The sequence below is a fragment of the Epinephelus lanceolatus genome, chromosome 8, assembly GCF_041903045.1.
Source record: "Epinephelus lanceolatus isolate andai-2023 chromosome 8, ASM4190304v1, whole genome shotgun sequence".
Lineage (NCBI taxonomy): Eukaryota > Metazoa > Chordata > Actinopteri > Perciformes > Serranidae > Epinephelus > Epinephelus lanceolatus.
The window spans coordinates 24,352,361-24,366,614 of NC_135741.1; the positions used below are offsets into that span (position 1 = coordinate 24,352,361).

General features: G+C 43.0%; 1 protein-coding gene across 3 annotated transcripts in view; it reads right to left on the reverse strand.

Moving 5' to 3' along the window:
- znf385a (zinc finger protein 385A) overlaps positions 1 to 14,254 on the reverse strand; it is a 75,357-nt gene that overhangs the window by 18,776 nt on the left and 42,327 nt on the right. For 2 of the 3 annotated variants that reach the window (XM_033629686.2, XM_033629688.2), the window contains exon 3: positions 5,581 to 5,691. In XM_033629686.2, coding sequence (XP_033485577.1) covers positions 5,581 to 5,691 — 111 coding nt within the window. Of the gene's footprint in view, positions 1 to 5,580; positions 5,692 to 8,966; positions 9,419 to 14,254 lie in introns of those variants that run through there. The other variant, XM_033629689.2, reaches the window with a different exon arrangement.

Sequence of the window (14,254 nt, forward strand, 5' to 3'; positions counted from 1 at the left end):
TCCTGCAAAGTTAAAACAATGGCACAGAGATCTATTACAGAAGCGAATGTAGCTAATCTCATGATGAAAGACTGGCTACTAGCTAATGTGTTTGTTCAGAGAGTAAACAACAGAGGCAAGTCATTCATCAGGAGACTACCAGGACATCAGGGGAGTCTGTCTCTAGTCCGTGTATGTTTGTGTATCAGAGGAATGCGAGTGTGAAACAACATGGCGAATGAGTTGCAGGGTTGCTATACTGAGCTGTCGTCAGCGGTCTAGCTTCACAGTGTGGTGACTGTGGAGCAAACACACACACGCCCACACACTTAGGTGGGCAGGGGGTATTCATGTAGCCCATTTACCATCTGTTTTCCATTCTTTATCGCCCTTCTATCATGGTTTAAGTGTCCCTCAAATAAAAACACAAATAGGCTCTTTACTGGTGCAGACACATTATATCAGTGCTGCACTTGAGTCAGATGGCTCACTGCTGTCCCCACAAGTATGTTGTTTGAGCAGATGTGTCATGTATTCTTCTGCGCTGGCCAAATAATCTCTGTATCAAGGGGCCAATAATGAAGACGATTATTAAGTGGCTGGATTACAGTTGGTAGCCGGGGAGAGCATGGCCTTGAGGAGCAGCTAACAGTTGTCACAGGTGCTGAAAGGCTCTGAAAACTTAGGACATCGCACTGACCACAGGCTCAGGAGTGGAGACAGATTGGCAGGGGACAGGGGGTGATGAGTAATGTTCATGAGCCCAGTTGTGTATGTTTGCTACATGTAGCCTATGTGCCTGATGGCATCCAGGACGTGAGCTGGCACAGTAAACTAGGGACAGTAGCTTAGAGGATCACATGTTTCTTGTAAATCATGGTGACAAACTGGGCTCTAGATATAGCAGACCCTCTGTAACTGTACCCTGTCAAAGGGGTCTTAAGAAGCTGCTTTAGCAAAGCCTGCAGATCAAGGTGGAGAGAGCAGTGGGTGCGAAGGGGGGGGGGGGGGGGGGGTCGGGGGAGAAGTGAGCTCTCAGATGAAAGAGGGAATGAGGGGAGATAGAAAGGTATATGGTGATGCATGGCGAAGCGGCCACAGAGGCTCTCTTAACCTCTCCAACCAAGCCAAGGGGATCAATTGCCAAGCAGCTGAGTATCAGTGTGAGGTCCTGGGTGGAGAGAAGGGAAAGAGAATAAAGGGAAGATGAAGGAGAAATGGTGCACACCCAGGGAGCTACTAGACAAGGAAGGTGATGTAAAGAGCTGGACTGAGAATGGGAATGATATAAAAGAGGCAAAAATTTCAGAGAGAGGAAAAGCTGCAGCGCATCAGCCTGCGATGCCTGTGTTTCATTATGCACAGGGTTCAAACTGAACAAGTGCTTTCCAGCATGACTATCATTCTTAGGGGAAAGCCGTGGTGTTACAGCATAGCTACAGCTGCAGCTCCAGATGAAACAAAGAGGAAGAAAAAAAGGAGAGGAAGTTAAAAGTGAAAGAAAATAACAGATCGACTGGAACAATAAACAAGCAGGAAATAGAGTGAGGGGGGAGCGAAAAAAGGAGGACTGCAGGGAAATAGAAAGGAAGAGCATAAGGGATGCATATCAGCCTATGGTCTTGCTGCAGCAGCTGTGACGTTGGTCAATGCAGCGCGACAGAGCCTGTGACGTCACTAATGCAGCACGCCACCAAGGTTATTCTGCATAAACCACCATTTAACACCTCACGCCACCACACGACGCAGGGACAGTGGGGCACAAACCCTCCCCAGATCCTTTACTCCTCTCCAATCCTTCCCCTCCAAGTCTCCCCATTTCCCACTTTCCCAAGATGCACTGGGGCTGTCAGAGCCAGACACTAATCCATGCCCTTGACGAATGCATCTTATAATAAGTAGTGGCAGGCAATTTTAGGCATTTCCACACTGTAAATAATGCAGCATGTGAGAGGGAGACAGATAGAAAGGGGGGGAGAAGGTTGCTGGGAGAGAGAGAGACAAGCAGAGAAAGAGAGAGGCAGAGAGAGAAAGATCAAATGGGAATGCATGAATGATGGTAAAATGATGCGTGAAATGAGGGGAGCATGGGGAGCAGGAAGGCAGAACTGCATCCTTTGAAGACAAATACATTGATCACGACATTACATCGTAAGCCCCCATCGCTTCTTTTGACCTAAACAACCCAATCAACCCACAGATGGCTAAAATAAAAAATGGAGAAATGTCAAAATCAAGGGCAAAATAATCTCTCTCTCTCAAGATGAAGCCCCAGACTGGAAAAATGAAGCGGGGAATGCAGCACAGGATTTTTCGAAGTGTTTCCCGCTTTATTATTTTCACCCATGAAATATTCATCCTGACTTGACATTATGTAAAAGAGAACAATGTGGGTGGGGAGTTGTTCTATAGCAACATAAAGGACAGTTTTTCTCCAGTTGAGCTTAGTAGGACAGCACAAATTACACACAGCCTGCTGCAAGTTTGACATTGCTGATGTACTGCAGTGTTTGTGTTTTTTTTCCCGAGTGTATACTGGAAGTGAAAGTTACAATGACAGCAGAGGGGTGGTGTAGTCCTGCATATCATAATGCTAAAGTGTGTGCATGTGTGATGTGTATATCTTTTATTTGTCAGGAGCCAGAAGATAAGTAAAGGCTGCAGTATCAATCCATCATCTGTAACTGCTCATCCCATTCAGAGTCACGTGGGGCTGGAGCCAGTAACAGCTGACATTGGGTGAGAGGCGGGGAACACCCTGGACAGGTCACCAGACAATGACACAGAGACAGACAGCAATTTAGAGTCAACAATTAACTTAATCTGCTTGTCTCTGGACTGTGGGAGCAAGCTGGAAAATCCGGAGAAACCCCACCCTAACTTGAGGAGAACGTGCAAACACCAGGACTCAGAACCTGGAACCCTTTGCTGTTAGGTGATAGTCCTAACCACTGCACCACTGTGCCACCAAGGCTGCAGTGCATGTCATCATTTGATATCTCCCACACACGTGCACAAATAAACATGACATAAGCTCCAGTGGGGAGACCAAATGATCATAAAACTTTAAACTCTGCTTTCACATTTATTGTTCTTTCTTTATTTTAGATAGTTTTGAAAATATACCATTATGCATCTTACAGTAACTGGTTTTTTTTTAAACTCCTTTGTTGCATAATAATTATCTTCGTGTGATTCTATTCTTATTTTTATTGTTTTGACAATATTATTTTATGATGCCCTATTGGCCAGGTTTCTTTTGAAATTGAGATTTTCATCTTAATGAGATTTTTTCCTTGTTAAAGGGCCAGTGTGTAGGATTTAGGGGGATATATTCACAGAAATGGAATATAATATAATAAGTATGTTTCCTGTTGTGTATAATCACCTGAAAATAAGAATAGTTGTATTTTTTTTTACTTAAGAATGCACTGTTTATATCACCATAGGGAGTTGGTCCTCATCCATGGGGTCTGTAGCCAAGAACTCACAAACCAAACATTGGCTCTGGATAGGGCTATTTGTATTTTTACGTCGGCTACCATAGTCAGCAGCCCCCTGCAATGTGCAGTGTCAGAAAAACACTGCTTTTTTAAACGTGAAACTGCTTTATTCATTTTTTTCACTGGTTTAAATCACCAGGTCCATTTGTTTTGGAGAGAAAGAGATAATATGGCGTCTGGTAAAAACCTCCTGGATGTCTGGATCTTAAGTTATCAGGTGAGCACAAATTAGCAGGTGCTGGGCAAGTGGCCTATCTCTGATGAGTCAAACAGTGCAGGAGAAACACTGATTTGCAACATGAAACTGATTTATTTAGTGTTTTTACCACTTTTAATCACCTTGTCCCTTTGTTTTGGAATGAAAGAGACCTCTGCAGATAATTCAACTCCCCATAAAAACCTGAACAGTGAACGCTGAAGGAAATCTAACCGGAAGAATTTTCAGCTGGTTGGAATTTACAATCCACACCACTAGATTCAACTAAATCCCTCTAAATCTTACACACTGGACCTTCAAATAAGGAAACTAAAAATAAAACTCAGCCAGTCATATCTGGAGCCGTGTGCCAAGTGACTCCTAGTGTTGGCACTGTGAGTAGATGGGATCTGTCCAGGATGGGGCCAGACTATGGTCAGATATCACTCACAGGTTCATGTCAGAAAATGACAAAAATCAGAAATGATTCTTTGAGAGGTAACGTGCAGCATACTGGAAAAACAAATTCAGTTTATGTGCACACATACTTTACCAATAAAGCTGATTCTGATTCTAAACATATCACCCCACTCTCTGCATGCTCTCCAGTCAGAAATGCTCTGCCTTGCTTGACAATAAACAGTATTTGGTTATATTCCGGGCTGCATGTGAGGGCAAAAATACAACAGAGTTTGTACACGTTAGGAGCATCTCTTGGAACTTCCTTTAAAGCTGTCACTAAAACAACATTTTAACTATTAGGTTAAATATTTGAATTCTTTAAATTCTTCTTCAGATTTACTGTACATCCTAACATTATCCATCAGGATATGTCTTTAGTAGAGAAGCCACTCTTTGACTGTTAGCTGTGGCGCTCAAAGTATTTCATCATATAAACATCTCTGTCTAACTGCTTCCTGCGCCTATGAAGATATATAGCAGAGAACTCTGCAAGAAACAGGCTCAAGATTACAGCCCTGCAGATCCCTGACCACATAGAAACCATGATTGTAGACCTGAGGAGTATATATAGCACCGGTCCACTCCTTAATGTTGTGTATTGTAGATGGATGTACGCCCTGGCCCTGGAGTCTGCACCGCTGAATAGGGAGCATCACAGCCAAATTATATGCTGCGCAGATGACATTTGGCACTGATGTCATGTGTCTATCCTATTCATCTACAGCAAGGACAAAAGACTTTAAATGGGTTGGCATCAACACACATAAAATACTTCCATATGATTTTTTGTTTTCTTTAATTTGTCATCAGTCATGTATGCAAGTCACCCATGGGTGTAACGTGCCATTAAACTCCCATTATGAGTTTATATATAAACTACACCATATGGGCGAACAGATGAAACTGCTCTTGAAATGAATTGATAACATTATACAAACAACTTGCTGCAGTTAATTCTAAAGAGACTCTGTCTTCATGGCATGCTTGTGTAAAATTAACTTTCCACATGTTGAAGATCTTAATTAGGCTTTGTCAGTGTTGATGGGCAAGGGACGAGAAAATCCCTTTGAAAACGCAGGCAAACGCCTTATTTCTGTCTCTCCCTCTGCTTCTGCTGCAGCTCTTGAGACTTTGTGCTGCAGTGATTATTACTTCTGTTAACTCCACACCGTCTGAATAAATTCCAACCGGGTCGCAACTGCCAAAACACAGCCCAAACAAATGTACCACATCCTCCTTGTCAATACCCGCTCTCGGGAGAGTAAACAGGATAGAAAGCCTAAACCATGCCTAAAGAAAATGTGTACAAGGTGAGAGGTGTATGTGTATAAACAACAAGATACAGCATATTTAATGCCACATGGGAAATGGAGGCATTATGAAAGACAGAGGGAAAGAAACACTGTGTATGTGTTGAGATTGTTTTTTCTGTTTCTGTACCTCTGAGTTGAAGCGGATCTGGCAGACGTTACAGGAGATGACTGGTCGCTTTGTCTTGACCAGTGGAACTCCAAAGGTGTGGTTGATCACGGCCTTCTGCACCGGATCCATCTGACAGAGAAAATGACAGGGGAGGAGAAAGAGGAATCTATAATTCATACTCAGTTACTACTTCTACTACAGCTCTGTGCTCCAGAGGACCCAGTTATGTAATGGGTGAATGTGTCATGCCCTCTGTCTCGGACGGTAGAGGTCTACAGTTTTTCTGCCCAAGAGACTAAACCTTGAAGTCAAACTGACCACATGCAGGGGTGGGTAAATTGCAAAGACCAGAAGCAAGGACGCAAGTCACATGAGTTGATTCAAGTCAGATTTAAGTGGCAAATTTGAGGACTTGAGACTTGGTTTCGATTTGAGACAGATGACTCAACAGACTTAACATTTGTTTATTAAATATTTGCATTTTTCTAGATTCTGAGAAGTTCTGTTTTGTTTTTGAAACATGATTGGGATTATAGAGCAATGCACGCAAACCTGGCAACCTACCAGGACTCTGCAGACCAGCACAGGCCAACGCACAAGGCAGCTATCATGGAGGAGGCTGATCCAAAAACAATAAAACTGGATTCAAGGATTATTTAGTGATGAAGGTAGTAAAAATGAACAGTGGTATGCAAGTTTGAAGCTCAAAAATCAGCGAGACAACCACCACAACATCCAACTTCATCTGTCACTACAAAACCCACAAAGAAAGGTTCATGAATGTATCTTTTTAGTTAACTTATTAGCTTATTGGCTGGTCAAACTTAGCTAGAAAGCCAACATTTGACCAGATCACCAGAATTTCATGACTTCACTTGTGACTTGCTTGATTCTCACCACAGTAACTTGGGACTTGATTGAGACGTGAATGTTAAGACTTGACACGTGCTTGTGATTTGCACACGTGTGATTTACTCCCACCTCTGACACAGAGGACAGTATGTCTGTCTTTATGTTCAGCAAACAGTGATCAACAGTGTGTTGCTACAGTTGAGACACCTGTTGCATCCTACCCGAGCTCAGGCTTCTGACCCTGACCAGGTTGTAGCTTCACATTGTCCAAGAGCAGATTGTTTCAGCTGGGACGTCCATCATCTATGTGGTGTTAAGCACCTCCATATAAATTTAACTGACTTGCTTTAGCAGCTCTATCAGTGGCTAAGCCGCCCACTTAAACTCTGTCCCAGACACAAAGTACCCTGCATGTACTGATCTAGAAAGGGCCCCATTCCAATTATTTATCTGTGTTTGAAGCTGAATTTATCTTGTGATCATTGGTAATTGACCTTTGCATTAGTCTGGAGTCAATGGCTGATGTGGATTTCCACCACAGACAGTTGTCTGGTGCTATGTGTACAGCTCAAGCAGGCAAAATGTATAAGATGATGTGGCACTGTATGGGTATGCAAAAGGAATGAAGAGAAACAAAAGTCCTGCCCTGGGGGAAAAAAATGGATATGATGCTGTGTGTTTTGAATTCATAAGGCAGTGAGGGAATGTTCCAGAGAGTCCTCCAAGTAGTCTAATGCAAGCCTGTTGGTTTGGAGAGTCCGACAGACTGTAAATGACTCAATTTGGCTCATCACTACATTTAATTTGTCTAATCACCAAGCTTTCCCCTTAAGCTGTCTTCCTCCCAGAGCCATAGCTCCATCTAAAACGCAAATGGTTCAAGATTCTGGCCTGAGGAGTGGTGGAGAGAAAAGAGCGGCTAAAATGAATACTCTCATAACTCAAGCACAAACGATTTGAATTTCTGCACGGTGCTTGTTACTCGGCAACCGCAAAGAAACAGGGTAAACATTGAAAGAAAAGAAATGGGGAGGAGGCCCGAGACATTTAGCTGGGTGACAGGACGGTACAGAGACACACCATCTGGAGGAGCGAATGAGTGAGAGAGGGAGAAGAAGATGGATTGGGACAGATAGAAAGAGAAAGGGAGGGAGAAACGGGAAAGAGCCAAGAAAGAAGGGAGCGAGAGGGAGAAAGAGGCCGGACATCCTAACATCGCACATTCTTATCTCATTTGGCTGTCTCTCCCATACTCCACGTTCCATGACTCCTTCTGTTTCTCTCCCCAGAAACAGCCTTAAAGTAGGCTCCACTGCTGCTGTGAATTCAAATGGATAGAAAGAGGGAGGCGGATATTGAGCAATGACGATGGTGGACAAATACTATTTGAGCAACTGCATGAATACCTCAGCAGTGACTATGCATGTCCAGCTAAAGACAACAACACATAAAACATATATATATATTTTGTCAAATCTAAACTCCTGCCCAGTGTCACTCCAACTCCAACATTACAAGCAAACACACCTGAAGACTTGTGTGTTGAATACTGAACATGGTTGTCCATGCCCTGACCCATCATCAATTTCAAAGAGCTCAACAGGCTCGTGGAGTTACTGTACACATGAATCATGGGCTTCTCCCCAGCCAGTCATACAGTACTCTGGGTGTGGGTCAGCTATGATCCATCTAGTCTATTCAGCTGTTAAAAACACCGCCCAGCTGCCAACAAGCCTTTTTGGACAGCAGCTCACATGGCCTCTTACCCAAATGTTCTCCAAAACATGTCCTCATGAAATAGGAGCCCAGCATTGTGATGTAACTGAAAAGGGATTTTCCAAAACTCACTCAAGTTGACCAATGTTGAGAAAATCCAATTGTCTTTGGCAGTGTTACATGCATTAATAGCTTATGATTAAACTCTGTCATCTGATTAGAACAAAAATATTCATCATCATCATCATTAATAACTGAGTTAGTTTTGAAAACATGTCAGAGTATGGAGCTGTTGGATGCGGTTAGAGCCCTGGCAGATGTAAGTGAACCACACAGACCACTGACTTTAGCATCACTCAGCGGTCACGTCAACAGCTTCACGGGGCCTTAAGACCCAAACACACTAATGCCTTTTGTTAACACAGAGCTTGCTCTGTGGAGAAGCAGCCCCAAAGAGCAGCCGAGCATCTCCTGGCACCGCACAACAGCATGCACCTTAACTCACACACATCCTCTTTATTTAACAGTCTTTTTCTTTCACGCTCACTTCTCTCATTTTTCAGTCTTTCATGCTGTCTTTGTTTCTGCTCTCTTCTTCTACTGTGTTTGATCAGTTCTCTGCAACAAAACGTTTGGAGGGGCTGAATTCCAGCAACGAGAAATGCACTGTTGTGTGACTCTCAGTGGGACCACTCTGGCAGTCACACTGAAGTCTGCACTGTGCCAGATAAAAACAGCCTTTGAAGCTTGTAGTTCTGCAGTACTTCTGAGTCGTGCCCAGATTAAGACACAGTTGGGTGAAGCGAAAAAGAAGCTCCAAGCATTTAGGTACTCACCTTCTTCTCCTCTGTATCTGAAGAAGCTTGGAGCTGCATTGGTCCTCCTGTGTGTGTGCTGCCGGCCAAAGTGTGTGTTTGAGCCTCAGCATGTGCAAGATTGAGGGTGTGTGGTGCACCTTCCTCACTCATTCAGCCCCCTGGTTGGTTGTCAATGCTGAATACAAACTAACTCACTAAGAAAACAGGACTTGTGCCTAGTGATGCATTGCCAGCTACGATTTCTTTGTTTTCCCTCTTTTGGCACGCTCTCTGCTTCTCTTTGAAATGCTGCAAGAGAAGAAGTGTCTGCTGTGAAGATTTTCTCAAATCTTTGCCTCACTCTTTCTTTATTCACTGACACATCACCTAACAAGTGCCTTTTCCTTTTGTTCAGCCTCCCTCTCCTCTCCTCTCCTCTCCTCTCAGCTGCTTTCTCTCTCTCTGCCTCACGCTTCCCCGTAGTGCATTTCCCTCAGCCCGCTTTCCAGTTTTCTCCTCCCCTTCTCTCTCTCTCTCTCTCTCTCTCTCTCTCGCTCTCTCTCCCTCGTCTTCATGCATACTCGATCTGTCCAGATGCAGCCTGGGTTGTGTGTCCCGCACTCCTCCTGCTCGACTCGCCCCCTCTTCCCCAAGTTCACACCATCTATCAAATGTCATCATCCGCCGCTGGAGCTGTTGCCCGACCCACCAACCCCCAACCGAACCACACACAAAAACACACACACACCCAAACAGTACTCTTCTTCTCTGGTTTCTTGCTACACTGGTTTGAAGACATATGTGATGCTTTGCAACCAGACATCAGTACGCATGAGATCTGATAAAGCCCCAAAATACACTTTAAATAATTACTATTAGCCTGAACATAGGTGTTGATTTCGGGAGGGATGTTCAATATTTAGAACATGTGCATTTGTACCCCTCAATAAAAACATGAAAGCAGTAGAGGACTTTTATTTTGGCAAAATTAAAGACATTTACACCATAAATTGATGCAGAAAAGGCACAAATTGGTGCATAAAAATAATAAATAATAATCTTCTGGAGGACCTTAAAACCCACCATTTCATATGTGTCCTAACTTATGTTGAAATGAAACCTAAGTCTGAACCTGAGTCTGAAACCTGTAGAGGCAACAGGTGTGATGAAATGTTTATTAATCTGCTGGAATAAGACTATGGAATATGCGTTTTTTAGGAGGACAGTGAAAGAAGGCATAAAAGGAGTACGGACAGCAGGTGAGATTCAACAAGTCTGCACATGACTTTGCATCATCGCACGCCTTCATCGGAAATTCCTGACTATGCAGCCTGAGCGCGCCTACATCAGGACATGCATCGCAGCTCAGAGGTGTGTGAGAGTGCGTCTATATCAGGACCAGCTGCTGCGGATAAATAATTCAGCCATGTCACTGTCTAGAGGCGCATCGGGCGAGACAGGCAGGTAGAGGACAAATCACATTAGAAGACCATTAAAGCTGTATATGGCTTCAGGAGGGGCCATTCCTCTGCTATGAGGCTAATAACCCTCAATGTGAGTCTCATTAAGACTGTACAAACTCAGCACAGATCACTTAATGAGAGACAATGATAGAATAACTAGCTGCTAGCTTAGTGCAGGGACATTTCTCAGCGTTACTGCTGCTATAACGCTGTGTCTTCATTTGAATAGTGTGCATATCATATATTTATCACAGTGTGTTGGTGCAGACAGGCACCGGGAGGCATCTAAGACGCTAGAAATGGTACCTTTAATGCGAAATAATCCTAGATTACCCTCCATTCATACAGATAAATAAAAGAGATGAGACTCAAGCAGAGTCATGCTCCGACTGTTTAAACATTCTTCTGCCTAAAAGCCAAAGAAGCCATAAAATATTGTCAGCGATGTAAACAGAGCTGCAAACAGTTACTCTATTACTCTAGGTCTTCCTGTAAACTAAAATAAGCATAACAACTCTGGGAAAGCTGAGGGCCGTGACTTCCTGCGTAGGAAAACATCAAGACAGAGCCCTCATTAGCAGCAGCAAGTTGTATCTTGTATGTTTGCATTTATATATATAAAAGATGCATTCTAATACTGTACTATGCATGCCACAGATACAGAAACTGAGGCTGATGCTTCAGGTATCACATGCTCTTTTACTAGACCTTTCAGTCAAATATCAACTGTACTATCAGGGTGAGCGTGTCAGTAAGTCATTTCTCCATTGTTTTAATGCGGTGCAGTTAAGACATTAAAGTACTGTCCATGTGTACGTGCCAATATGCAGTGGAGCTATAAGGTCACACTGTCCTCCAAGCCTCTCCTATGGCCCCATCTCCTGGCCACAGGGCTGTAAAACACCACCCATTGCTGGCTCGCAGTCATCAGCAGCAACAGCTATTAACATTCACAGCGTCCCTGTGGACCTTCAGACGCAGTTAACGTTATGAAGAGGAGGATGGGGAGCAGAGCGGTGTTAGCAAATGAGGGAGAGAGCGAGAGTTACAGGGGGAGTCTTCCAGGGGCTGCGAGACAGAATGAAGAAAGAGAGTGATTTCAGGGCTGTGCTAGCAGACACAAGAGTGGAAACTGAGTGCCTGCGTAATTTCGGTATCTCTATTAATCCATGTCTGCTGGGTGCACTGCCGTTTTAACATCAGTGAGAATGCTTCCACTTATGTCATGGCCCATGGAGGGCTATTAAAATGACTGTATCATTAAAATGTGTTTAACAGTGTCTGGACTCCTGATACTATCCCCATAGTGCCATACGTACAAAGCATGTGCCAGATATTTCCAATTAGTGATAGATGATTGCTATGTCGCACATTTCCAAACTGCAGACAAATATACCAAGCAGACACACGCAGAGAATAACTCTGTTGCAGACATGCTCCGAGAATAGCATCGCCCCACATACAGTACATACAAAGTTCACAGATTTTACATATTGCTGACGAGAGATGTGTTGACGCTCCCTAATGGAGTCTGGAGCAACAGGCGGCACATTATGCTGAGTTGGTGAAATGCTAAGTGTCTCTATGGTCTAATCTAAATGATAAGATGTTAGTCAGGGCCTGGGGAAACAGGAAGATCCCTCTCCGTTAAAATAAATACCACATCAAACAGGCTGCGGTGTTTGAAGTACACAGCTATGAGGATGGCCTTAGAACTGCTCTTTCATTCTGTGCTTTGAATTAGGGAATGGGACTGATCGTGTTTACATGAAATAATACAGTCTTAGGAATACCCTGCTTCCCTTGTAGTGAGCCTGTCTGACACAACATGCATTCTTGATGTAGAAACAGCAGGACCTCAGAAATTTAAAGACAATTTAAAGCCTTGTAATAAATATATGTCACACATGGGCAGTAATAACGCTGTACTATAAAAGTGAATACACAGACATCACCACATCCTGCACATCTACAAGTTTCCCAGATTTTGTGAAGAACCTGGTCCCTCTTGCGTGTTTGTCTTATTGCACTGGGTGAGATAAAGGAATGCTTCACCCCCAAATGCATCATTTGGAAGCGACAGGCATGGGTGAGTGACAGCAGTACTCCTGGCCAAAAAACAAGCTGCGAGGTGTGATTTTATTGGAACACACAAGCAGAGTTCAAATGCACGTACTTGCCCAGGCATGCTACTCATTCCTGCCTAAGCCTGTTTTAAATAGTAATGTTTTAGTGAAAATTCATATGTGACTTTGATTGTAGATCGAATCATAATAGTACACAATAATGAACAAATCACATATACACAATAGAACCTATAGCTTTTTGTGTAATTTATCCTTGATAGTCGTACATGTGTGTTAACTTTCTTTGGATGAAGCAGTTTTATGTATATTTTATGACTGTCAAATAAATCTGTCTGTCTGGATTTGTAGAAAACCCCTGCGCCATGTACATAAATTCACAGCTGAGCGAACACTGCCTCAGTTCAATAGTTTTTAGCCACCTAAGGACAGGCCCACCTAGAATAATCAATATCGGTTTAGGTGTATGCCACATTTAGAATATTTCCACCGCTTTACTTTGCCCTCAGACAGTGATTTCTGACAGGGAACTAAAGCCATTATCTCAAAGTTATCAGACTCTATTGACAAAAACAGTAATTTTACATTGTAGAACACGGGAGTTGCTGGTACCACTGCCTCAATCACTTAGTGTGTCAGGTCAAGCAAAGAAAATATTCCACGTATCAGTCCCTCCAGGGGCAAATTCAGCCAATTCTGCCCAACCTTTCAATTTTGTCCGATCACTGCAACTTTACTGCAAATTTGACAGTTCAAAATGGGTGTGCGCAGCATATCGAGCCACTAAACCCTTCTCTGTCTCTTATCATTTATCATGAGACTACTGCCCCTGGGAAAGAGTCTCACACACATACACACAGTGACAGCGATGACAGTTAGCATCACTCTGCTAACGTTTATTAACAGGTGTAATGACTTAGTTGAGCCATTCTTGTGTCAGTGTGAGCAGCACCTTAATGCAAACATGCGAGGCCTTTTCCTGCAGCACAGAGCCGGCAAATTTTAATATCTCCCATGGCGAGGATGCTTATCATTTCAAACGCATAACAAAATTTAACAAACCACTGTAGAACACTGGACAGAGATTACTGAACTGAGTAATTGTTGCAGCTTTTTAACTGTACAAACTATAAAGTGTCACAACCACTGTCAAGCTGTCAAAAAGGGCTCTCCCTCACCTGGCAGTGAAGCTGCCAGGGGGCAGGATCCAGGGCTCCCACTCACCAGATGCTTAATATGCACAGCGCATGATAGTCTTTCTCTCATCTGATGCCAGAACTACTCGTCTGTAATGTAGCCTGTTCTTGCTGTTGATCACTGTTTTTATAATCAGATCAGCCTGTTTCATCTTTGTTGTCCTTGCTGTTGCCATCTTAATCTTCCTGACTGGCTATGACATATATTTATATATATATGACCTTAGACCAGCAAAGATTTTTTTTATATTTTATATTTAGATTTTTTATAATTTATTTTTATATTTTATTTTAATGCATCATGTCATGATCAAAATGTGCATCCTATGTAATTGTAATTTACTTTTACAATTTTCACTTGCTCCTGCAATTTCATCGCAAAAAATGCTTAGAAATATTGCAACATACAACACAATTTAATTGTTGCAAAAATTGAACATTTCTGCAACAATTAAACTGATATTGATCTTTTTTAATATTATGTTTTTTTGGGGCGTTTTGCCTTTAATGGACAGGATAGTGTGTGAAATGGGGGGAGGAGAGAGAGAGTGGGGGGACGACATACAGCAAAGGGTTGCAAGCCG